Below are 22,866 nucleotides of genomic sequence, written 5' to 3'. Positions count from 1 at the left end.
GTTTTGTTTCTTTGGTGTTTTTTTAATTATTATTATTTTGGTTTTGTTTGTTTGTTTGTTTGTTTTTTCCTCTATGAATTCTGTTGCTTTGTCTCTTCCCTCAGAACCCTCTAACAGATTCCTTGCTAACATTCAGTTTGATTTCTTAGCTCTGTCGGCTCATTTATATACCTGTATTTTCAATATGCTTTTTTTAAAGACTAGTCAAGATCCTGTACAGTTAGCACATTTGACTGAAAACATTATATGTTATGACTATTTATCTAATTTTAATGTCTTTTTTCTATTACTTAAAATAGTAGTCCATCAAATAAGGTACACCCTATACTAAAGTTGACAAAAATGAAATGATGTTTTGAGTCTTTCACGCGGATTTTAGACAGGATAATTTGGTTTTCCTCTCTTTCCTTTCTGTCTGATATAATTACAGAAGCATTATTTCAATTTTTTCTTTTTCAAACTATGTATGTACAGGTGACTGCATCCTGTCTCACCAGTGTTGTTCAGTACGGCCCATGAGCAGCAGTACCTTATTTCCACTTTTTGTTCTTTCCAGGTTACTTAGCACTTCTAAGACATTGATCATCACAGAATCACAGAATGTCAGGAACTGGAAGGGACCTCAAAAGATCATCCAGTCCAATCCCCCTGCCAGAGCAGGAACACCTAGATGAGGTTACACAGGACGGAATCCAGGAGGGTTTTGAATGTCTCCAGAGAAAGAGACTCCACAACACCCTTGGGCAGCCTGTGCCAGTGCTCTGGCACCCTCACTGAGAAGAAGTTTCTTCTCAAATTTAAATGGAACCTCCTGTGTTCCAGTTTATACACATTACCCCTTGTCTTACCATTGGTTGTCACTGAGAAGAGCCTGGATCCATCCTCGTGACACTCACCCTTTACATATTTGTAAACATTAATGCGGTCACCCCTCAGTCTCCTCTTCTCCAAGCTAAATAGCCCCAGCTCCCTCAGCCTTTCCTCATAAGGGAGATGCTCCACTCCCTTCATCATCTTTGTTGCCCTACGCTGGACCCTCTCCAGCAGTTCCCTGTCCTTCTTGAACTGAGGGGCCAGAACTGGACACAATATTCCAGATGTGGTCTCACCAGGGCAGAGCAGAGGAGAAGGAGAACCTCTACTAACCACCCCCCTTCTAATACACCCCAGGATGCCATTGGCCTTCCTGGCCACAAGGGCACAGTGCTGGCTCATGGTCATCCTGCTGTCCAACAGGACCCCAGGTCCCTTTCCCCTGTGCTGCTAAAACAGGTCATTCCCCAACTTATACTGGAACCTGGGGTTGTTCCTGCCCAGATGCAAGACTTTACACTTGCCCTTGTTATATTTCATTAATTTTTTCCCCACCCAACTCTCCAGCCTGTCCAGGTCCCGCTGGATGGCAGCACAGCCTTCTGGCGTGTCAGCCACTCCTCCCAGCTTCGTGTCATCGGCAAACTTGCTGACAGTGCGCTCTAATCCCTCATCCAAATAATTGATGAATATATTGAATAGTACTGTTATCATTGCACATAACTTGAATATTACTTACACCGCTTTGCAAACTCATAAAAATTACCAGCAGTAAAAGTTTGTGAGTAGATAACTTCAAGCAACAAAGAAAATTCCCTAAGTCTCCGAGATCAGCCGGAGTCTGTGCCACCACTTTAGGCTGTACTACCACCCACTGGCTTAAAGTAGAACCAACACAAGGGGTGGACAGGACAAAGCCTGACACAGTCACCCCACCTCCTGTAAGGCTGTGGATCCCAACAGCTGAACACTCCTCACTCCTGAGGGATTTAGCTGCAGTGGCCAGAGAGATACAGATATTGCCAACCCCTGCTATGGAGACAGTGTCCTCTCTGACCATAGCTAAACCTAACAGGGATTTTGGCTTTTTAAGGCAGGGCTTCTGTGTGGGTATATGGGATTGGCTTGCTAGAGGGATTAAAATATTTTTTCTATGAAAACTGAGAGAGTTTTAAAGTGTCATCACTGAAAAATTTCCTTTTTTTTTTTTTTTTTTGGTAAGGGAATCTGAAAATATTTACCATTTTCAAATTTAAAGTTCTCTTTGTTGATGTAGATGCAAGATACCTTCCCCTTCCTTCTAATTCTGGAATGCACTCAGGATCACTCTCTACAGCTCAGGAACTTGGTATTTGGAAACAGTTCCTGTGCAGGACAGAATCCAAATGAAGCTTGCTACTAATTTCTTAGTATTGCACGTAAAACTACTTAACCTTGAAGGTTATTGTCTCTAGAAATAATGAACTGCTGTGGATTTTGGAAACGTCAATTAATCCAGTGCATCTTTAATTCTTTAAACACAACTTATTATTTTATTTTGCCAGATAAATAATTTCATCTGTTTCTTTTCATGCCGGTAACGCGCATCCTTCTGCAATATCCTCAGGCTTTATAGCACTTGCAGTAGTATTGCTCAAGAGTGGAACAAAATGTGTAGGTCCAAAAATAATGAAAAGCAAACATCAGTCTTTTTGTGCCCACTTCAGGCATAGTTTACCATATAACTAAATATTTAGGTAAGACAGATGGCATGGATTTTTGTCCAAGAGCTATGAAGAATGTGGATCTCTAACATTCAGACCATCCTGCATATTTTGTGAATAGAGCTTTTGTTATATGTATATACATACATCTTAGGTATCTTTTAGTAAGCTGCAGCATTAGTCTCAATTAGATACTTGACTAAAATGTACCATAACAATAAAAAACTTTTAGAATTAGCTCTGCTAGGATAACTTTAAAATTTTTACTTCATGTCATAGAAGAAAAGTCAGATTTGTGTGTAGACTCTTTTGTTGATATTCAGCTTGTTTCATACATGTGATAATCTACTTTTAGTAGCTCAGCTCGTTAAACATAATGTCTTGCTTTACATCAGTTCTATCTAAAGAGCTCTGCATGTTAAAAGCAGGTAACTTAGCGCTATTGTTACTGGTTTCATAGCTTGGAACCCGAGCAAGAGGAGAAACATCGTACAGAGAAAAACAGAAGTACAGCTTGTTGGGTAGATTAATATCAGTATCAGTAGATTTTGACATTTAGTTTTTATTTGCAGCTGGCAAAAATAATCATTAATATTGAACCTAATTCACAGTATTACTGGTTTTACACTAACATAAGGTAACAACAGCAGACAGGGTAAAGGAATATTGTATGAATCTTTACTGAGTATGAACACTTTTTATGCTGTTCCTGCTTGATGAGGCTCACCATGGTCAAGGAGACAACTGAGGCCGTACAAATTCACCAAAAGCACGTGTGGATCTTGTCAGTATTCTGAGAAAGCCTTTATTTTGTAACTTTTCTAGACTAGAGTTCACAGATAAACTGCGACATTGCTATTCTATATCATGTATTTTAATAAGCCACAATTTATTGTCTGTACTTCTATAGCATTTCATTAATAAATCTTCTGTGTATTGTCCATCATTTCCAGTAATAAAAATATTTTGAAGCATTTACAACATAGAACTATATTAGTTATAGGAATTCTATTATTTTTGTGATGTGCTTTGAAGACATAACTTAAATTTTCCAGGCAGCTTTTCAACATAAATGCCCACACTTCAGAATACATGATTTTTTTTTCTCTTATTAATATTTTATTATTTTTTCTAAATATTTTATTTATTTATTTATTATATTTTATTAATATGAAGAATAGACAACTACGTAAGCTTGCTGAGATTATTATTAATATTTTAAATTATATAATCTGTTTAACAATAACTGCATTTCAGTCCCATTCAACAGAGGGCAAAGTTGCTATTTGAGCAGTTGATTCATTTAATTAGAGCGCTGTTCTGAAGTTACTTTAATATTTTTTTGTAATGTCAGTATTTGTGTGTTTAAGACCATTTGGCTGTAGACTTGTGTTGTTATGCTAAATTATAGTTATGTCACTTCACTAGATTTCACTGAGGAGTGATAAGCCTTCAAGGATTATTTATGCAGAATCTGAAAGGCACCACACGTTTCACATTTTGCAAATGCAACTGTTGCTGCTGAGGAACATCTAATAGTGAAACATTTAGATACTGATGAAGACAAGGAGTGGGTGAGGGGGAGCCCTTCTTCAAAGTTAAATGTTTGTTCCTTTCTGCATGCTTGCATGCAATTATTTTTCCAGAATCTTTATTTAAAATTCAGGTAAGTTTTACATTAGAACTGCTTCTGAAGCCTACTAATTTTGACTTTACAGTCTTCATTTTAATTTTTAGTAAATGTTGCTTCAGATACTGTTCAGAAGCCAATCCCTGCTATTGTGAGGAGACAAGACCATATGGTTATCAAAGCTTTATCTATTACTGGCACAGGTTGCCCAGAGAGGTGGTAGATGCCCCATCCCTGGAGACATTCCAGGCCAGGCTGGACGGGGCTCTGAGCAACCTGATCTAGTTGCAGATGTCCCTGCTCATGGCAGGGGCTTGGACTAGATGACCTTTGAAGGTCCTTCCAACCCAAACTATTCTATGATTCTGTGATCCTTGCTCTACAACCACATACCATTTTCTGTGCTTGCAACACAAAATCAGTAGACATGCTGTTGTTTCCCTAGTGCATTCCTCAGAAATCTGAATTTTAGATATTTATATTAAGTTGTATTAGCAGCAAAACAGCAGTGGTAAAATTGTTGTCCAGAGGAATGCAACAAATCTGATGAATGCCCACTAGGTATTATATGAGGCTGTATGAAAAAATGTTCTCAGAAACGATGGTGCAGCTCAACGCTGTCAGGTGAAAGCAAGACCACAACAGGGGTTGGATGGCCATTAGTTTATTGATAAAATATGCTGCAATCAGCATGGAGAGCCCCAGTAGCTGCACAGAGGCTTGTGAGGGAAAAGTGGAGTTTAGTCAGGCATCTGATCGAGGCTCAGTCTAGGGACATCCCTGCCTCAACTTAGATGCTTTTTCTTTTTGACAGCAGGTTTTATATATATATGTGTATATATATATATATATATAATGCCACTTGGGTACACCTCAAACAGTACAATATTGCAATAATGAGAAGCTCAGGTCACTGTGACATGATGATCTTTGTTGTGACCTGGGACTAGATCAGGTGACTGAGCCATGTCCTTGACTCCGTGACAGTCTCTCAAGTCCTCCCCTTGCAACTTATACATCCAATATGGTGTGTTTCTCTGTACAAACTGCAGTGAGCGGGTTCCAAAACTCGGAGCAAATGATTTTATGCATAGTTTTTCTTTCACCTCAATCAGTACATTAGGAAAACAAACAAACAAAAATACAAGACACCATCTTTGTGGTATAGCTATTTACATTGATATTTATGTGTTAAAATATTTATATATAAAAGTTCGCTTCCTATTATTGCCCTATTAAAAAAAAATCTAAATGCAGAAGTATTTTTAAGTTCCTTCCCCGATATAATCTGAAAATGTATACTGTGTTTTAGGAAGACCTTTGGAATAGTGTACACAAAAAAAAAAAATTACCTGAAAATACCGCCTGAAGGAAGACAATGAGAATCACAATGGCAATATGCCATCAATAATGCTCAGAAATGCAGGTATTCTGAGGTTAGCATTTCTTTTGCTCACTTGGCTGTCTCTATTCTGGCTGATTCATATCAATCCCAAAGCAAAAATCATCAATAAGGTGCTTCATCAACACATGGAAAATAGTCTTCAGTCTTGAAGAGGACTGGAGGTTCATAGAGGGTCTGTTGTTGTCTTGAGGAAGACGATTTCTGCAAATTAGATAAGTTTATTTTTCACCTTCTTAAAAAAGTAAGTTTTAAAACAAAGCCTACAGAGCTAAAATGCATAATGAAAGTTTTAAAGGCATATCTCCTTAATCAGGCTCAGCTCAGATGGGTCTGGCATATTCTTAATGTTAGTGAAGAAAAGTAGCCTTCGACTTTTGCCATTCCAGCACCTGAACAGACACAGCCCTGGCCCGTGTACGACATGCCAGCTTTGCAGAAGCCACACGGGTCATCTTCTCCAGCTGATGGTGCTGTCATTGCAACCTTCACGCTTCCAAAGCCAGGTACCTTTACCCTTCCTGCTCCAGCCTGCAGTCTCCCCAGTTGCTTCCTTTGAGTTAATCTCAGTCTGTGTTCTCATTTGCTTAGTTTAAAAAGTCTTCATATGGAAACACACTCAGCAACGTTTATTTTGATAAGGAGCTTCTTAATCAAGGATATGCCAGAATATATGTACCATGACATGCTGTTAAAAATAATATGGTAGCAGACTGGAAAAGAGCTGTTAATCGTGTTTTTCAGGAAAAGTGTATGCACTTCTTTTAAATATTAACTGGGCACTGTTTTGCTGTACCAAATGGCTCATTTAAGGAGACAGCAACAAGGACCACAACTATCGTGTCAGCCTTCCTGCATGTAAATAACGCTGCACTGCAACACAGGCTCAGTGTTTGTTTTCGATAGATGGTCTTAAACAGAAGGCTTGAACAAAAGGTTTCATTCATTCAAAATTCTTTTGGACTCATGAAATTATTTTGATGAACTACTTTGCAGAGCTCTCAGTCAGGTTGTCTGCAGAGTTCTTCAGGTATTTTTTTGCCTGTCTGGACTGAGGAAATTAAGTCTTCAAAAATAATAAAGTTAAAAGCATACCAAATATCATTACTATACCTGGAGTCCAGAATGCTGCTGCAGTACCAAAATGATTAAGTGCACCTACAAAAAAGCTAAGTGGAGTTTTTCCAATATTCAGTTGAGCTGTATACTTGTAATCCACATGAAATAAGTACATATTCTCCTGTTATATACAAAAGTGCTGATTTATGATATTTAAATTATATTTGTCTTTACAATACTATTAATTTACCTGAAATAAGTTTGTTTTGCCATTCACGTTGTAATGAAGAAAAATATAAACAAAGATTAGATCCATAAATAGTGGATATTATCAATGTTCTCTGTATCAGAAATTTTGCCAAATGTAAAGTCAATCTTTGAAATCAAAGTTCTGATTTTAAAAACTATTTCCTATTCTGCGTTGCCCTATGAGAAAACACCTTGCAAGCAAGGGAAACTAAGGTCACAGGTATCCTGCAACTCGTGACACTGATTTAAGAGGCACTATATCTGCCTATGCGCAAGAAGGGGATAATTTCAATCCAGTAAAGAAATCTGTAGGCAGACACAGTACCCACAGTTGCCTAAGTACACATTTACAACTAGTTATTTTTGCAGCTGCTTAGCAGACATTTTTACCTCTCGAGAGAGTCTACATACTTAGTGATAACAGAAATCCTACAGTACTGTACTTTACTCTGCCTGGTATTCACAAGGGAAGAACTTGGGGCAAAATCTGAAAGTGAGATTACAAATACACAGCTTAAGAAATATGAAATATATCCTTTGTGTAAAGAAACACATCCATTTATACTGGAAGAACATTGAGAGGACTTGGCTAAAGTGAAATTGTAGCAGGAAAATGTGAACTACAACTATAGCAAAAATAATGATACTGATATAGCCTTCTTTTCTAAAGGGTTGATGTATCAAGTGAAATAATTAAGCGTTAAGCATGAGGAGAAGTTTCTGCAGGCATTTTCATTCGGAAATGCTTGTGTTTAGTAGTGAAAATGGACATTTTACTATGCAATACCCAGTACCACTGCGGACCAGTGACCTGTGTTTTAGTTAATCAATTAATACCAGTAAGTTTTGAGGGTTGATTTTATTGTTATCCATACTCAAACCAAGGAACTACTGGACATACCAGGTTCAGCTTGCTGACGCTTTCCAAGACTTCCCACCTTATTAATTGTGGAAAAACTCCTAACCTGACAAAGTGTTTCATGCAACACTAAAAAAAAGCACTTTATTAGAACTTTCAGCCTCTTCAATTGAAGGATATAGTTCTGTGGTTGACAAATGTTTCTAGCAACAAAATGGAAAATACTGCTGAATATTCAAGACAACTTCTGCACTTGTTTGTTTTTGCAGTTGGCCCACAAACAGCAGCTTTGTCATGTTTTTTGTGGGTTTTTTTTAAACAAAAAATGGCATCACTCTGAACTTCAACACCAAAGAAAATGACAGAATGAGAAGTTAACTGACATAAAGACTACACAGGAAATATTACAGCAGCATAGAACAGGCTGCCTGAACTGAGGCTTACCAAGGCAATAAATATTCTTTTTTACAACTATTTTTCTCTGCTGCCCCATGTGTTTGCAATATGTAGAAACATGAATACTTCAACAGTCACGACCATCCTCCTCTCCCTCTCTGCAAACCCACTTTACTTCAGCATTCTCACCAGTATGTAATACAGAAATGTTCAGGATGAGTAAAGGAAAAAAATAAAGAAATTAATCTGGGAGCAGATAAGATGAAGAATGAATGGTAAATGGTGAATTGGCAGGAGATGCTAAGAAGCATCAGGTGGTTCAGAAGACTCTCCTTTTTTTAACCAGAAGGTTATTTTTACAACTGGGGCATAGCGCCAGTATTTAAGGCTAGGTATGGCATCTCTTTGAAACATACTGGAGGGAGCACTTAAAGTCCTCTGTAATGAAACAGTCCACACGCAGGAATGAGGAAAGGCAGAGAAAACCGCACCTTTAGAAAGTTTAACAAGGTGCTTACAAGATTACTGAACTGCGTGGACTGTGTATAAATAGAACCTTTATTCTAAAAATGTTGTGCAGCGTTGCTTTCATTTCCTTTTTTTGGTAGCATTTCTGCTGTGATATTCTCAATGCAGTGTGACCCTTTAACACGCTTACTATTGTTTTAACCATCATCTCTGGCAAGCAGAGGAACTGAGCTGGTCATATGATAACAGCAACTTACTTACATTAAGGAAGGACGGTATGCTGATTGTGTGCAAGATTTTCTTGAATGTGTTTGGAAAAGCTCCAAGGTCTGTTTCTGCCTTTATGACCCGTTCTTCCAGTCCAGCTACGCTATTTCCAATCATCTTCACAAAAGCCTAGTGTGGAAAAAAAAAATAATCAACTTTTTCACTGACAAATTAAAACAGGATTGTATATTGCATATCAGTGGTGAAAGTTCCTACATGAGAAGGAGTCTAAAACTCCATGCTTTATTTTCCTTCCTCCTACAAGTCCATTTTATTGCTAAAAATTACTTGAGATACCTAAAAGGCTGAAAAAAAACCCAGGTTAAATCTAACAAAATAATCAGCCTTCCTTTCCTATTTGCCTTCCAAATAACTCATGCAGACTTCTTAGAATTTAGACTTCTATCTGCCTTTCAACTAAAAGTGGGACTGAGGATCTGAATCAGTTTTGAAGCTTTACCAGGGATCAATGGACCTCTCATTCCACTAGTCTCTGAATAGTTCCCAAGACAATAATTTTGAAAGATATTATAAAAAATAGTGGACTATTGCTTCCCCAAAAAGATGGCTGCCTTGTTTTAGAGCAGTAAATTTAAAACTTTAAATATATATATATATATATATATATGTGTGTGTTTTAGAATGCCCATAGTCTCCAGAAATTCTTAATAAATTGTGTTATCTTCATTAACCCTTAGGTATTGAACCCAGATTGGACAGAGAGAGCAAAAATGGAAGGATTGCACTAGATGACCTTTAAAGGTCCCTTCCAACCCAAACTATTCTATAACTCTAGGAAAACAGACCTGAATCCACTCCACGTGCATGCACGTGCACAAGACATGCAAATACAGCATATCACTGCTTCTTCCCCTTATTGAGAAACAGAATATATCTAGAAGATATCAAGTACATACCTCTAGTTTGTCAATCTTCCTGTATATATGTCTCATTTCTGTAGCTTTTGTGTAAATTTGAGGTAGACTTTCATTGACAACTTGGGAGGAATCAGTTCGAATCTAAAATGATTCAAAGAAATGATACAAAAGTCAATGAATAAAACAAAATGTTAAGCAGCAGATTCTACTCTGGAAACAAGAACTGTGCTCCAATTAATACATCAAAACTTATTTACTAGATTAGTATTAGTATAAAAATACTAGATTAAAACTAATAAGCTAGACTTTTTGCACAGCTCAGTGATTTCAGCAAAACTTATTTTGCATAGACAAATATTTACCTTTACAGTTATATTAAAAACAGGCTGCCTCAGCCTTATCAGAACTAAGAGATGGAACATTTCCCAAGACATGGTCAAGAATTGAATATATTAAACTAAAACTTTTACTTAAATTTTACTACCTGTACATCACCTCAACCTTACCAAAAAAAAAAAAGCCAGGCCACATTTTTTTTTTGTAATCTGTTAAAAAAACATACAGTAAAGCTCCCCTTAGAGTAGTGCAGGAGAACCACACGTGTTATGCTTTCAAACATAGTCGTATAACAGTGTCAGCTTTTAGAAACTTTCCATTCAGTTCCCATGTCTCTTCCCATGTGAAAGTGAAAACAAAACTGCCTTTCTGATGAAATGGTGAGAAACAGTCCCCTAAAGACAAATCTAGCTTTGGAGTTTTGGCAACTCTGATTAGATACTGTGATTATAAAACCTAGAGATTTTATTAAAACAGAAGCAAAATGTTGTATTGTCCTTTTAAGTATCTAGCATTACGCCATTCACAAAGTGATTTCATGTATGTAAAGGATAAATAATATACAAACGGGATCATGTAAATCTGCAGTTATATAGCTATACGGTCATATTTTGTTCCACCATGAAAGTTTAGTAGTTTTTATCCATGAGTTATCTAATTATCAAGTGTGTTTTCATGCTGGAACTTGTCTGCCTACACCAAAAGCCACTTCCCATCTCATGTTTTCAAATGAGACAGAGAATGTATTAAACAGCATTCCGACTTCAAAAAAACCCACACCTACGTGCAAGTTATACATACAATGTCCAGCATGCCCACGAATTCATCCACTCTGGTCAGCAAATCTTCTAGGTTCTTGTCTAAGCTTTCTATCTGCAAAACAGAAATAAAATCATAGAATCATTTCAGTTGGAAGAGACCCCCAGGATCATCGAGTCCAACCATATCCTAACTGCAGCACTAAACCATGTCCCTAAGAACCTCATCTAAACACCTTTTGAACACCTCCAGGGATGGTGACTCCACCACTTCCCTGGGCAGCCTGTTCCAATGCCTGACAACCCCTTCTGTGAAGAATTTTTTCCCCAATATCCAATCTAAACCTCCCCTGGTGCAACTTGAGGCCATTTCCTCTTGTCCTATGACTTGATACTTGGGAGAAGTGACCAACCCCCTCCATGCTACAACCTCCTTTCAGGTAGTTGCAGACAGCGATCAGGTCTCCCCTCAGCCTCCTTTTCTCCAGGCTAAACAGCCCCAGTTCCCTCAGCTGCTCCTCATCAGACTTGTGCTCCAAACCCCTCACCAGCTTCGTTGCCCTTCTCTGAACTCTCTCCAGCACCTCAATGTCTTTCTTGCAGTGAGGGGCCCAAAACTGAACAAAGGATTTGAGGTGCAGCCTCACCAGTGCTGAGTACAGGGGGACGATTACTTCTCTAGTCCTGCTGGCCACAGCATTCCTGATACAAGCCAGGATGCTGTTGGCCTTTTTGGCCACCTGGGCACACTGCTGGCTCATGTTCACTTGGCTGTCTCTTGAACACACATACACACATATACATAAAACCCCTAAACAAACAAACACCCCCCCACCCAAAAAAAAAAAACCAAAACAAAACACACCACCAAGCAAAACCCCCAAAACCAACAAAAACCACAGACTCTTCCAAACGAACCTGAGCACAGACATCAGCCAGACTCACAGCAGCTCAGCAGAAATCCCACAGCTTTCCCAGCTCTTGGCTGCGCTGAGCGCAGGTGCGATCAGACACACGGGTGTACCGGCACAAACCCGCAGCGCCGCCCGCCCCGACACCTCCCTCCCCGTCGCACCCGCCCCCCCGGGGCAGCCTCGCTCCCTGCGCCGCACACCCGCCGCCGGGGCCGAGGCCGGGCCGCTCCGGGGGACGGGACGGGCCCGTCCTCGCTCCCTGTCCCCGGGGCGCCCGGCAGGCGGAGGCCGCCCCTCCCCTCACCTCCTCGCTGAAGAGGCTGCGGTCGGCGAGCAGGTAGGCGGAATAGGCGGCGGCGGTGGCGCTGAGCGACGCCTCCAAGGCGTCCTCACCCTCCGGCTCCCCGAGGCCGGAGGCGCTGCTGTGGCTCTGGGACACGTTCCCGCTGTCCGCGCCGCGACAGCCGCCCGGCAGGTCGGCTCCGCTCACCTCACCCGCGGCCGCCGCCATCCTGCCGCCGCCCCCAGAGCGCAGCCGCACGGCGGCGGGGCGGGGCCGGCGCAGGCGCAGACGCCACAGCGGCGCGGGGAGCGGCCTGGCCCTGCGGCCTGTGCGGGCCCCCGCGCAGCGGGAGCGGGGAAGCGGCCGCGCCGGGAACGAGAGCACGAATCGGCGGTGTCTGTTCGAGCCTCAGGCTCCGCAGGATCCGCGGGGGCCGCTGCCTCTCACTGGCCGCCGAGCTGCCTCCCCATGGACAGAAACGCGGCTCCCGCAGGAGGATTTGTTCTCTACAGGGGGCTAATGGGCTCCCTCAGCCACCCGCGTTTAAAGCCCCGTTCGACAACTTAAATCTCAGACCCCAAAGGGCTCAGGCGCCTTTCTACACAGAGGTTTGGGCCGGTAATGGTCTGGATTGGGAAAGGAGCTCATCTTAAAAAAGACAACTAGGATAAGATGACTTCAGTTATCAATATGGTGCATACAAAAATATAAGTTACTGTGTTTTGGTTTTCTTAGTTGATGCAAATGAGCACAAAATGTTTGCAAGCCTTGTAAGTTCTTTTGCAAAACATCAGCTCTGAAGCTGATACATCAATACTTGGCTAATTCATCTTGGATACAATATTTTCACACCGGTGTGTGAGATGCAGCTTATGTTTCCTGCCTCCTGACATCTCAGAGTAGCTGGAAGAGTTTGTGTATTTTGTATAGCACCCTTTATTTGGACAGTCACACAGAGCAGCCTCTGGGCACATGTGTGCACTAAGCCAGAGAACAGAACTGCCCCAAGGCCTCAAAGCCGTGAGGTTTGAAACAAACCATGCCATGAGGAACACAGCGAGGTTCTCAGTTCCCATGGGAATCAGTGTACCAGCAGCACCCTTCAGCAAAAGAGCACTGGGAAAAAACAACACGGAAAGAAACTTGGTATCACTAACAACCACCAGAGGAATCAAGGTCTGCACTGGTACAGGTAAAAGCAATTACTGAAATGGTTACGTATTTGAGGAATCATCAAAACCAGGTATCTTGTTTCCACGAGGAAAGATGTGCTTGAGGATAGGGGAAAGGATATATAGCAGTAGAAGTAAGACAGTGCACTTTTTATTGCAGACAGGTCACATTTTCATCAGTTAAATACGGTAAAGTGAGTAACTTCAGACAGACAAATCAATTGTTCATAAAAGTAGTCTTATTTAAGGTGTAACAAAGTTTTCCTGATGAGATGGTCTGATTGCCCGAAGCACCTCCAGCTATTAATTTTTTTACTGCACCAGTATTATATTTTTTTAAAAAAGAAAACCTTTGGCAAAGTACAAACACAGTTTCAAGATGAACAAGATCAATGTTCTATTCTTACTGTGCTGAGAAAAATAAGTACAGCTCTAACTGCTGTGATACCTAGAAGAGGTTTAATTAAAGTGAAAGAATTTTAAAATAAAACTTTAAAAGCAAATCTAAAAGAAATAAACTAAGTTCAATGTCCCAAATATATTTAACAATGAGCAGAAGACTGGTTGTTCCACAGGTATTCTAAATTAGTGACAATGAATTAGTCCAGGCATCCTTTGTCCAGCCATTACAGATTCCAAAATGGAATGTAAATTTTCCAAACCAAGACTTCTGAATTTTCATATCCATACAATATATTTAAGAAATGTCTATTCCACCATATAAAAAAAATCTTTAATGTACTACAAAGTTAAAAACAAAAAGAAAATGACACAAGCTAAAAGTAGAAAAATACATTGTAAAACATTTATATTTTGTTCCTTACACTGATCCAGATGTAACAAAATACTTTAGATTAGACTGCTTTCGTATATTCATGGCATTTTCAGAAGCAGACAGTTACAGACAGTTATCGACTCAGTCACTGGTTACCCACTAGCCAGCATCCAGTAAAGACGCCTGACCACGGCAAACATCCAGTTTACTTTAAAGTTTCTAGAAATCCTGTGTAGACATTAAGCTTTATTACTAGAAGAGTCCAAAAATAACAGAACTATTCTAAGTTAGGTTTGACAGTCAGCATCCCTCCTCTGTACAGGAATCAGCCGATCTTTTGTGAGGGAAGACCTTGCAGATTTAGGTTGCCCCGAAGGTACAGCATGGACTTGTGTCAGCTCTGAGGTGAAGGGGACAGTCCTAGAACCCTCTTCCACTTTGGTTGCCTTCCTGCTTGCATCCCTAAAATTCACATGATCCATGATATTGAAAAAAAAAAATCAAAACAAAAAACAAACAAACAAAAAATCAAACCCCAGAGATGATAGGAAGAGACAATTTGAAAGAGAGGTATAATCTAATAAATATTGAAAAAGAATACATTTACACGTAACGGTGCTGAACGCAGTTTTAAGCCCTTATTATCAAGTTTTCTGTTCCTTGCTGCAGGCAGGCCTGTCTCTGACCAGGAGGTGGTGCTCATCTCACAGCAATAACAGCAACAGCCTCAAACAGCACCGCCTTGGGCTTTTAAAAATAGATATACACACAATTTAGAATATGTATTGGCAGCATCTCCCTGACGTTGTTACCACTGGAGTAGGAAACCGCTACATTTATAGAGCTTGTCTGAATTAGACATAAGGTTGCAAATATGGTGTAAACAAGTTAGTGGAAGGTCTGTATGTAAGAGCAGAAGATCAGATGGCTATTAAGCTCTTTAAACTGGTATTAGAAGAAAGCCAGATTCCACTTGAAATAGACGTGTCTGTTACTATTAAAACCTAATTCATATACGTGCATGTATAAATACATCCACCCATGCATTCAAACCCGAGTATGAAGCACTGCCATTGGTAGCCTATAAGACTGCTTAGATTTGTACCAACTAAAACCAATCTGTATTCTCACTTTAGGGCTGGGACATAAACCAGGTTGTACACTCTGGCTTTCTCCTGACAAATTCTGCAGTGCATGACAGTTTTATGTCTTAACTCCAGATGCCATGTTCCCTAGAAAGCCAGGATTTTCTGCACCCGTGAGGTCTATGAGAATATCAGCTCTCAGTTCTGTGCATAACACGTTGCAAGAGTCAATCGTCCCAATTGGCACTTAAGACTGAAAGGACAGTTGCAGGAATCACTACTAAAGTGTAATGACTGTCCCATCCTCCTCAATACCTCCTCTGGGGATAACCAGACTGTGTCGGGGATCAGTTTTTAAGGAACTGAGCAATTTGTGGATGTTGCCATTGCTTTCTCGGCCAGAGTTGTTGTTGAGCACCAGGTCCCTTTGCAGTCTGTGGCTGAGGCTGCTGCCATTGATTCGAGAGAGGCTACTGGAAGTAAGGCTGTGCAGTTTAGGAATGTGCTGTGGCTCCAGACCGCCCTCGATGACAATGTCAGCCTCTTCATCACTCTCCATTTCATCAGGGTGGAAGTTCTGCAGCACATGAGAAGTAGGCAAGCTATGGTGACTAGCAGTGCTGTCTGTCGACTGGCCAGAGCTACCAGACATCCTACTGCTTCGAATAATATTGTTCCTCTGGTTTGCTGGCTTGACCGTGATAATAAGGTTATGGCTGTTGGCAATCATCATGTCTGTGACTTGGTCGAGAGTCTTTCCTGCTACTTCAATGCCATTCACTTCCAGAACTTCATCGTTCACAGCCAGCAAGCCTGTGCTCTCTGCTAAGCCTCCAGGAACCATACGAGAGATGAAGATACCAGGTACTTTCTCTAGTCCATGAGGAGTAACCCTTACGCTGGTGCCATCACGAATGTAAAATCCTAAGGGCTTCTCACACCCATGTCGATACAGCCTCACTCTCCTGTGTGTTTCAGGAAGAATGTCCACATCGATTATGGAAGACACCGGCCTAAAATCATGAGGCATGCTGATGTTTATGTGAGGACGCCGGCGGAGGTTGTCATTGCGGAGTGTCACCAGGGCCTTCTTCTTCCTTGAGAGTGTGTTGGTCCCAAAATTACTGTAGTCCACTTCATCTGAAAGAGAAACAGTACCAGTGTATCAATAAACCAGAGAATAATTCCGTCTACAGGTTATTTTCCTCTTAAATCTGGTTCAGTGAAGCCATGCTCCTAAAAATATGGAAAAAAATCAAATAGATTCTTCTGCTTACTCTAACCATTGTTCCATTTTATATCCATCAGCACCACATTCAGAATTAATTAGTTGTTTTCAATAATCACACATATTTCTTCCGTATTTTGAGAGAGAAAGACTTCTGATTCTCAGCTCCTGTTATCCGTGCAGAATGCAATTACTTGAAGCTGCAGGCCTGACATACAATCTTAGATATGAAACAGTATTTTCAGAGTTGGATTGTAATTTTACACATCTCAAGTGGGCAGAGAGTATATACACATTCCTAACCCAAAAGTCTGAATCGGGAAGTATTTTAATATCCAATACACAGCCTTAACTGATAGCAGACCTTAGGCACAAGCATGAAAGCAGGGTGTGAGAGAGTAGTTGGATATGTTTTCAGCCTAGCCTTTTTCAGTAGGGAATCTATGTTAATATGCATCGCTCACTACAGCACTTTTCTCTTTGGAGTATTTTACTTCATTTCAGCTGGATTGGACAGCAATAGAAAGTGCTAAAAGCACCAAGTACCAAATAAGTTCTGTGTAAGCACACGGCCTGGTAGAAAGAGAAGCCAGGAGAAAGAAACAGCTCTGCTGCCTGAGTCCATGCGCTAAGGATCACAGAACAGACATGGATTCAACGCACACAACTCCTGCCCTTGAAGGGAAGATCTATAGGGAATCAGCCTTTGTAGGGTCTACTGTTTAAGGAATTGTTTAAATATTTCTGTCTCTGTAGTGGTATTTCAAGGGCATGTGCAAAGTGATCAATTTTAAACCAGCCAAGTAATATGACAAGTTATTCCATATAAGCAGCCTATGGCCCTGGCTGGAAAATTATTTCACCATCAGTTTAAGCATGCTCACACTTTTCGGATAAACAAACAGTTTCAGTTTATTCTACTGTAAAATACAAAACTACAATTATCGAACTGCCACTAAGAAACTTTTCACTTCGGCATGTTAAGCCTGCACAGCAATGTTTGAAAAAGTAAGACAATACCTCTACCTGATAAAGGCTGGGGAAAAAAAAAAAAGTGTTAGTAAAAACAAGCTTTTAATTACATTTTTATTTCTTGCAAGGTCTCAGCTTCAAGTCAGCCTTCAAGGCACATTATTAGCAGACTTCAATTAAGTGACATTAAGTCACCAAACTCAATGGATGCTAAAAAAAGTGCTAAGCAGCAACCTGATCTAACTGAGCAGGGTGTTGGATTAGCTGGCCTCCAGAGGTCCCTTCCAGCCTAAATTATTCTATGATCCTACATAGTCTGTTGGGCTGGAAAAAATAGTTTGAAGACTTCAAAAAGACTCCTGTAACTTAAGTACACTAGCTATAATAACACTGGGGATATCACAAGGCATCTAGAAGGCCATCCTGAAGAAAAAGGTTCTGTGAAAGATAGATATTTCTTGGACACGTGGGTTGTATTTAACTTCACACTCTCTTCTTGTCTCTCTTCCCAGGCTGCTCAGAGCTGTATCAACTGCAAGGCCCTACTGTGTTACTTAGACTGGTGAGGTACAGGACTGGAAGTCCTTAAAAATCACCCAAACACAAGAAGCTCCCAGCTGGTTCCTGAGAACGTATCCACAGCCAAGACAGTGTCTGTGTGGAGATGGCCCCTTCTCAAGTCCACCTGGTGAGCAGAGTCAGTGCAGGGTCTACTCTTGAATGCACAAACCATCTGCAGCAGCCAAAGCCAGGTGTTATTCCCTTTCTTTCATGAACAGGATCACCTTCATCTACATTCACCTAGACTTTAAGTTTTGACAGATGATTCTGAAGGTTGGCAACGAATAGTTTTTCCTTGTAAAGACAAGAGATGTTTTTCATCACCACAGTCTCAAACACTGCACCTTACTCCCAAAATTGACTGATACATTTCTGTGACAGTGCTATGAAAACAACTTGAGGATTCAGATTTAGAATAGATCTTCTTTCTCAGTTGAAACATAAGCACTGTAGAATAGTAACACTGTAACTTAAAGTCCAAGGCTACCTCTAGCCCAAAATTTCAGTTTAAGATGGAAATTAAAATTAAGTGTGGGTTTGTGTGTTTAAAACTGTCTTTTAGTACTGGCAAACCAAACTCAGAATAAAAGCTGCATCCCTTTAAGACTCAGAAAACTAGACTAGTGACTGCAGTTTATTGCACTGCATGTAAAGTGAACCACATGCCCTAGTTATCTATCTGTTCCCTGATAGCACCCAGGTAACTGCGCTCTCTCTCTGTGTCCTAGAATATTAATACTGAATGACTTTGTGGCAGACTTGCAAAAGCTTTACCAAATAGTTCACATGAGAAGATTTGTTGACAGCACTGTTTTGTCCCTGTTAAATTAACAACCACCCAGAGAGTGATCTCTCACAACATTCAAGTTTGTGGTGATCGAGCAGTAATTTCACTGGTGATCAAGAGAAGTACAATGATCCTCCTGGCACACATAGGTGGGACATTTCTGAAGCATCTTCCTTTGGCTGAACCATCACCACTGCAATGGCACAAAATAAGTGGTTGTTTTGTGCCTGTGACCTCCTCACCTGTGCTCAGCCCACTAATCTCTCTCCCCAGATGATTGCCAGCATTCCTAACCTCTGAGCAGCTTCAGAAAAAACACCTCCTTCAATAACAGAAAGCCTAGCTTACCACAAAAATGCTATTTTTTTTTTCCTCCAAACATGTACCAGACAGACACAGGGATTACAAGTTACATAGGCTACTTTCAGTGTCGGACTACTGACCATTTCTGGATTTAGTATTTCAGGGCTGGAACAGGTTAAATGAAGTCCACGTCCTGATGATAACTGGATTTTTTTGTTTTTAGAACAGTGTCAGGCATTAGTTTCCAACCCTGACCCTAAACAAGATTACATATGAGAAAGATGAATCCCAATTTTAACAGGTAAAACTGTTAAAACCTATTATAGGTTGGAGAAATGAGGGCTAATTTGGAGAGCTTCTACAAAAAAATCAACTCTATTTTCTAGAAATTGTTGAAGTACAAAATACATGCTCCTTGACAATACAAGGATTATCACATAACTTGTATTCAAGATGACTGGCTCACTAGCAGTTACACTTGCTCGGGACTTCACCTTAAAAAAACCCCAACAAAATTAAAACCAAGCCCAGAATAAAACACACACACACACACACACACACACCCCTGCTATGCAGAACCGCTACTCCTGCTGCAGGAATAAAGCAAAGTATCTCTACTGAAGTTTAACATCAGCTGTTGCTGTAGCAGCAAAAAGTCATAAATCCCCAGCATAATAATAATAAAAAATATTTTCCTTCCTCACAAAGGAACTGGGAGTAGTTGGCCCACATCACTCCCTTTTATCAACTATGGGGTGGCCAATCCCCATAGTGGTGTATTGCCTATTTCCAGTAATATACTGTTCAGTGGCACATGTCAGGACTCAAATGAAAACTGTATCATTGCATAATTTACAATGATACACTTTTCATGAAGGTCAGGAACTCGTTCTTAGGTTTTGAGTTTCTTCACCATATAGGATTGCCAGCAGGAATGCCACTTTAGCTAATGGAACAGATCCTGCTTGATTCCAGGTCTCAGTGAAAACCAGTATATACCATATGGAACCAGAGAGAGCTCGTTTTTCGTCTTTCTTTTTTTGCAATATCAAATTCTCCTTTTGCAGAACAAAAAGTCGACAGAACGCTGCATGCATATTGTCAGGAGAAGTGTCATCAGGTGACATCTAAACAGTGCTTAAAATCTCGTATTTTACAGGGTGTCATGCTTTTCTGTGTCTTGAATGAGGCTGAAGTGGTACGTTAACATGTAGGTGACAGGGAGAATTAGTCTCTTTTAGATGCTGAATGACCCCCATTTCTTAGAATGGGGCAGAATATGTGGAACATTTTCACGTACAAGATTCAGTGCTTTTGGACAAAGATGTACTATGAGCTGGATGGATAATCCGGGATAACCACTAAACTTTGGAAGACTTGGACCTGAATTTTACTTGTGCCCATCATTTGCTTTCTACTGAAAAGACTGGTCCTGTAAAAAGAGGTGACCAATAACATTTACCACAACCAAAGCTACAAAAAGAAAAAACGCACCTGAAACCCCTCTGTAGGCACTGAATATTATTGGAATTCTTTTCCACAATAGCTTCAGTTTTCGATAGATTTTACAAAACATTTTGTTATCTGGAAATGCGTCACATAAAACCTTAAGTATTTCGCTGCATCCTTTCTGTTAATATGTGCTTTTTTTCTTTTTTCTTTTTATTATTTTTTTTTAAACAGTTGTCATTACCTACGTACTCATGAGGACCTTTCTTTTAGAGAAGATACATGCTACAGATCTCTTCATGCAGTGATATACCTGGGCTCACTTTCTTGACAACAGTGCCGCTGGTGATTCTTTTTTTTAACTGTTGGAACTACCTCCACCTGTCCAGCAACAGTAAAACCCATTAAAGGAGGTTTTCACTTCCAAGCATGGATATTTTACTATCATTTTAAAAAAAAGCCCACATATCTAGAAAGCTACAGATTGTAACATCTTTGAGGTACTCTTCTAAAAACTGTGTAGTCTGTCTGTGACTTTACAAAATACATTATACCTTCCTGGTGGGCATCGTGAATCCTGTCATTAAGTCACACAGTATGTAACAGCAGAGCACACTTAAAGGGCTATTTACAAGGGAAAGAAAACTGCTTAGAGCATCTGGTTGTAGCCAAAAGAGTATTGCATTTCTTTAATTTACATGAAACAAGAAATTATAGACATTCTGAAAAAAAAAACACCAGGAGCACCACTCCCACTGCTTGGACAGCTGCTTTTCATAGGAACTGCCTGCCAGATGAAATACCAAAGCTTAGCCAGATAAGATTGTATAAACAAGCTGAATTCCACAGAGAAGCAGACTGCCAGGCTCCTATAGAACAGTTCACTTCAGACTCTGCATTTTCAGTGTACATGCGCTCATGGCTTATTATTTCCTCTGGGAACTGTGGAACATTAGTTGACAGCTCTGGAAAGTACTTCAAAGACAAAATTACTTCCACTAGGGAGAGCAGCACTTCAGGCAGCTTGGGAAGGAGGCCAGTGAGTCATTAATAGTGAAGGGTAACCCCTCCATCCAATAGATCTCCATTACTGAGCATTCAAATTATCAGCAGTCATAAAAACTTTTCAAGGGAAAGTGTCGTGTTGAACCCTTCTACCTTTCTGCGTCCCAGTTACAAAACACCTCCTCTGTTTGACACAAGTTGCTTTCAGTGTCCGTTTCCTCAGAAAGATCAAAACCAGAAGCATTTGTGAAAGCAATCAGACAGCAAATAAGCTGGCAGTCTCTCATCTGTGACCTGTAAGACTGACGACATGCAAAGGGATTTAAGAGGAAACAGATACTAAGTGAACTATGGCTGGGGGGAGATCCAGTGCCAATATCACTCATCAAGGAGTATTTAATGGGGGGAAAAATAAGGTTATCGGAATGCTAACGTTGCATTCTGCATGTTACAGGAATATTAAAAAAAAAAAAAATGCAGCTATTGCTCCTGCCAGCAACCGCTGGGTGAACCAATCTGAAAAACACACAGTAGGCAAAGTAGATGTAGCTGTTATTCCACCGAAAGTCAAGTAATATATCCCACACATGCACAGACACACTCTTGTCTCCCTTCATATCACTGTGTCACAAGGAACTGGACACAATATCATTTACATTTAGAAGACTACCTAAACATTATAGTTTATCTGTGGCCTTCGACAGGGCTTTTAAAGCACAAACAAGATCAAAAAGAACAAATTCAAATTAACAAGAGAGCACATTATCCTTGACATCCTTCATCTCGATCCTTTAGTTTCTAAAACAAAGCTTTCCAAACACTTGTTTGTAGACTGCAAAGTCAATAATGTATTTTGGGAAAAAAAGAAAAAAAAAAAAAAAGAAAAAATCACCAAATAACTGCACTAGAAAGAAAATTAAGAGCAACATCCTACTCTAGTCTAGCCCCTACTAAACCTCATAAACTGCCGTTTTGCAAAAGGCAATGTTCATTCTATAGTGATTCAGTATTAAAAAATAAATTTAGCTTCCTACTTAGGAAGTGTTCATTAGTAGATTAGGATTAAAACCTGAGGAAAAGAAATGTGTCTCTCTACTCCCAACATGTTTATAAGCTTAAAATATCCTACCCTCTTTCAAGAAAGCGAACACTACTTAGTTCCTTGGTCTAGCGCGTTACAGCCAGCAAAACTGTAATTGCATTAGGCTCAAGCTCTCTTTATGGTGTCAGACATGCACAGGAAACATTTTCAGGCTGCTTGCCTTGAGGATGGGGAGAACCTCTTGAGGAATTCAGCCTGTGCTGCTGGTGTGGCCTCCTGCACTTCTCGCTGCTTGTCATCAGAGGCCACTGTTCCCTTACTGAACCTCTTCCCTTCTCAGCAAAAGGCCCTTTACTTTTGACTTGCTGCATGAAGCTGTTGCTCAGCCTGCAAGTTTGCCCCAAGAAACAAGTGAGGCCTTTGGAGGAGAGGGGTGCTACCAAATGCAAGCAAGCACCTAGGCCTGTACCTC

General features: G+C 40.4%; 2 protein-coding genes and 1 long non-coding RNA gene across 4 annotated transcripts in view; 1 reads left to right on the top strand and 2 right to left on the bottom strand.

The window, feature by feature from the left end:
* Window positions 1-4,794: 4,794 nt before the first annotated feature.
* On the bottom strand, window positions 4,795-12,253 carry BLOC1S4 (biogenesis of lysosomal organelles complex 1 subunit 4). The gene is made up of 5 exons (XM_082044152.1): window positions 12,037-12,253; window positions 10,862-10,933; window positions 9,764-9,865; window positions 8,841-8,975; window positions 4,795-5,752 (listed from the first exon to the last, which is right to left on the bottom strand). The coding sequence occupies exons 1-5, from the start codon at window positions 12,241-12,243 to the stop codon at window positions 5,654-5,656; spliced, it is 615 nt and encodes a 204-aa protein (XP_081900278.1). The 5' UTR covers window positions 12,244-12,253; the 3' UTR covers window positions 4,795-5,653.
* Window positions 12,254-12,330: 77 nt separating this feature from the next.
* On the top strand, window positions 12,331-16,160 carry LOC309436138. The gene is made up of 3 exons (XR_014183290.1): window positions 12,331-13,207; window positions 15,852-15,911; window positions 16,026-16,160. It is a non-coding gene; the product is annotated as an uncharacterized lncRNA (long non-coding RNA).
* Window positions 13,326-22,866, bottom strand: part of PARD6G (par-6 family cell polarity regulator gamma) — an 86,146-nt gene continuing 76,605 nt past the window's right edge. For both annotated transcript variants that reach the window (XM_082045073.1, XM_082045074.1), the window contains one exon: window positions 13,326-16,187. In XM_082045073.1, the coding sequence (XP_081901199.1) occupies window positions 15,328-16,187 (860 nt within the window). In that variant the 3' untranslated portion in view covers window positions 13,326-15,327. The remainder of the gene's footprint in view (window positions 16,188-22,866) is intronic.

This window comes from Streptopelia decaocto (assembly GCF_964273445.1).
Source record: "Streptopelia decaocto genome assembly, chromosome: 2".
Taxonomy (NCBI): domain Eukaryota; kingdom Metazoa; phylum Chordata; class Aves; order Columbiformes; family Columbidae; genus Streptopelia; species Streptopelia decaocto.
The sequence above is the reverse complement of the archived record's forward strand: the minus strand, read 5'-3'. Positions and strand labels throughout refer to the sequence as shown.